This window comes from Athene cunicularia (genome assembly GCF_003259725.1).
Source record: "Athene cunicularia isolate RWA chromosome 1 unlocalized genomic scaffold, athCun1 chr1_part2, whole genome shotgun sequence".
Classification (NCBI taxonomy): domain Eukaryota; kingdom Metazoa; phylum Chordata; class Aves; order Strigiformes; family Strigidae; genus Athene; species Athene cunicularia.
In genome coordinates, this window is record NW_020799092.1 from 10,196,640 (window position 1) to 10,199,783 (window position 3,144).

Sequence of the window (3,144 nt, forward strand, 5' to 3'; positions counted from 1 at the left end):
GAGGTGCGGCCTCACCAGTGCCGAGTACAGGGGTCAGATCCCTTCCCTGTCCCTGCTGGCCACGCTATTGCTGACACAAGCCAGGATGCCATTGGCCTTCTTGGCCCCCTGGGCACACTGCTGGCTCCTGTTCAGCCGGCTGTCAATCAGCACCCCCAGGTCCCTCTCTGACTGGCAGCTCTCCAGCCACTCCTCCCCAAGCCTGTAGCACTGCTGGGGGTTGTTGTGGCCCAAGGGCAGCCCCCAGCATTTGGCCTTATGGAAACTCCTGCAGTTGGCCTCAGCCCATGGCTCCAGCCTGTCCAGGTCTCTCTGCAGAGCCTCCCTACCCTCGAGCAGATCAACACTTCCACCCAACTGGGTGTCATCTGCAAACTGACTGAGGGTGCACTCGATCTCCTCGTCTAGATCATCAATAAAGATGTTAAACAGGAGTGGCCCCAAAACCGAGCCCTGGGGGACACCACTTTTAACCAGCTGCCAACTGGATTTAATTCTGTTCACCACAGCTCTTTGGGCCTGGCCATGCAGCCAGCTTTCTTAACTGGAAAAAAAAATAATTCTAATGAGTATGTGTTTAACTGAAACATGCTATTCTTTAACACCATTATAAATAAACTCTAATTGATTTGTAAAAGCATAAACTTAAAACATACAGATTACCTTACTATAGACACTACATTTGTAAAACAATCCTTAACTTTGTCTTTCATGATTCATAATAGTAATAGAAAGTAGCTCTTAATTTCAGAACTTTTATTTAACTCCAAAAAACAAGAATCAGTTCTAAGAGCAGACTCACCTGCTTCTGGCTTGCTCAAGTCATAGATACGCAAGAGTTTATCTTGTCCACCTGTTAACAGATAATTGCTATCCTGAAATAGAAGTTATAAAGGGTCAACTCTATTTTGAATCAAAACACCAGCCTTCATCTAAGAGTCTTAAAATAACAGTTCTTTCTCTCAGACAGCCTCTAACACAATTATTACATTTAAACTACAATCTTAAAAACTAGAAGTGGTATGCTACAGTATTTGCTCATTAAGATACGTGTTAAAAGCAGAAAAGTACCTAATAACAAAATGTACTCTAGATCTTATTTCTCTGGTGAATAAGAAATAAAGATTTTTCATACCTGTGTAAAATCCACACTTTTGACAATGTGTTTGTGAGCCAATGTGATTAGTTCATCGCCTGACACAGCATCCCACACTTTGCTAGACAGCAAGAGAAAACACTTATATTTTAGAAAAACTAGGACAGTCAGATTAGTTTGTAAGCAATCATTCATGACACCATCATAACATTTTGTCATAAATGGTACACTCTTGTAAGTCATAACCCAGTCAGTAAGAATACTTTATATGTTTTTACTAAAGCTTTTTCTGTACTATCCCACCATTTTCCTTTATCCTGTTCTTCAGGATAATGAGGGCTAATTAGCATTTTAGTTTTAAGCCAAAGTCAGTTCTCTGCAACTTTATTAATAGATTGCCCTCTACTAACAGGATTCAGCTTGCCAAATCTAATATATGCTTCACAAACAGCAAAAACAAACAACGAAAAACAAAGAAATAATTCACTAAAATTTTCAGAAAGATTTTTTTTTATAATAGAAATAGGCTAACTGGTAGAAGCAAAATAAAAATCACCCTTTCAACTCTGCTGTAACTGTAGTCCAGAGATTAGAGCCACAGAGAAATGTTATTCTAGCAAACCAGTATGGTAATGAAGTATATTTATCAAGAAGCAATCATAGTTGTTCATCATAATTAACTGTAGCTGCTTTCAAGAACCTAAAAGAAGGTAGGTTTTAATTTGGCTAGCCATCAATAAGTGAATAATTACTAAAGAAAAATAAATGAATCAGTAATTTACTACAACTATACATCATGAAAGAACACTGCAATCAAAATGCAACGTTCTGCAATCAAAATCACTTACGCTGTAAAATCTGCTGCTGCTGTAGCTGCTTTAGTGGCATCCGTGTTCAAAGTGGCACCCCAAACAGCACCTTTATGACCCAGAAACGTGCCAATCCAGTCTCCTGTGTCGCCCTGACGCAGCATAGGTTTACCATCTTCACAAAAACAAAACAAATATTCAGGTAACGTGGTTAAAAAAAAAAAAGGAAGCTGTTTCATAAAAAGATTTATTTGCACCAGCATGTGGAAATACCACATACTTTATGAAGCTATTCTTTGTAAAGTGTTTAGCTATGCAGCTGTACAAGCTGCATGCGTCTAAAACTGTATAGACATTAAACTACTACTCCAAATGAGACAAAAGTTTTCTTTATGTTCGTGTTAAGGTAGAAGGGAGGTATAAAGGAGCACTTTATTTAGGTTTTATTTTTACTCAAGTTTTCTTCAGGCAGGACAGTTGTAGGTTTTTTTCCTTTGGAACAGTATTTTCAGACTAACAGTACTTAAAAATGTCTTGTCTTTGTAATCAGATAAGTTTAAAACACATACAGAGATGTAAAAATGAAACAGAATGCCTTTCTTGGGATTATTTTTTTGGGGGAAACTATTAAAAAGTTGTTCACAAAATAAGATATAGAGCTGAAGCACTACAGGCATAAAGGAACGTCCCTTTAAACTTATGAGTACAGGAATAAGATTAATGTATACACGTATGGAGAAATGCTATTCACATAATCAGAATAGCTTTCAGGGAAAGGAGGCAGACATTATCTTTGCATCATTTTAACCAGGCAGATGCCCTGGTTAAACGTGAGCTCACTTTAAAATCTGCAGCCTATAGCCTCAGACGGTAGAAATAGGCAGTTTTCAAAACAAATGTTTTGGAGGCTTCCCTTCTCACAACAGTCTGGATCCAAACCGGGCAAATGCGGCCTTCCACACCCCCAGGCTAACCCGGTAACTAAGCACCATGAAAATCAGTTCCCCCTTTCATTCGGCAATACGTTAAACTGGTATTATCCTACGAGTACCAGCCTTCCACTGGACGAACAGGGCACCCCGGCATAACTCCCCCGGCGAGCACCGACTCCTCGGCCCCCTTCCACCAGCCCCAGCAATAGACCCCTCAGGAAGGCGATGCGCGGCCTACGAGCAGCGGGGCGGAGAGCTGCCGGCAGCGCGGGTCATGGCGGGCCGAAACGCGGGCACCGAACTGGGT

General features: G+C 40.7%; 1 protein-coding gene across 1 annotated transcript in view; it reads right to left on the reverse strand.

The window, feature by feature from the left end:
- STRAP (serine/threonine kinase receptor associated protein) overlaps positions 1-2,081 on the reverse strand; it is an 8,154-nt gene extending 6,073 nt beyond the window's left edge. Inside the window, exons 1-3 of the mRNA XM_026868661.1 lie at positions 1,945-2,081; positions 1,136-1,217; positions 803-875 (exon numbers count right to left, since the gene is read on the reverse strand). Of these exons, the coding sequence (XP_026724462.1) occupies positions 803-875; positions 1,136-1,217; positions 1,945-2,069 (280 nt within the window). The 5' untranslated portion in view covers positions 2,070-2,081. The remainder of the gene's footprint in view (positions 1-802; positions 876-1,135; positions 1,218-1,944) is intronic.
- Between the last annotated feature and the right edge of the window lie 1,063 nt (positions 2,082-3,144).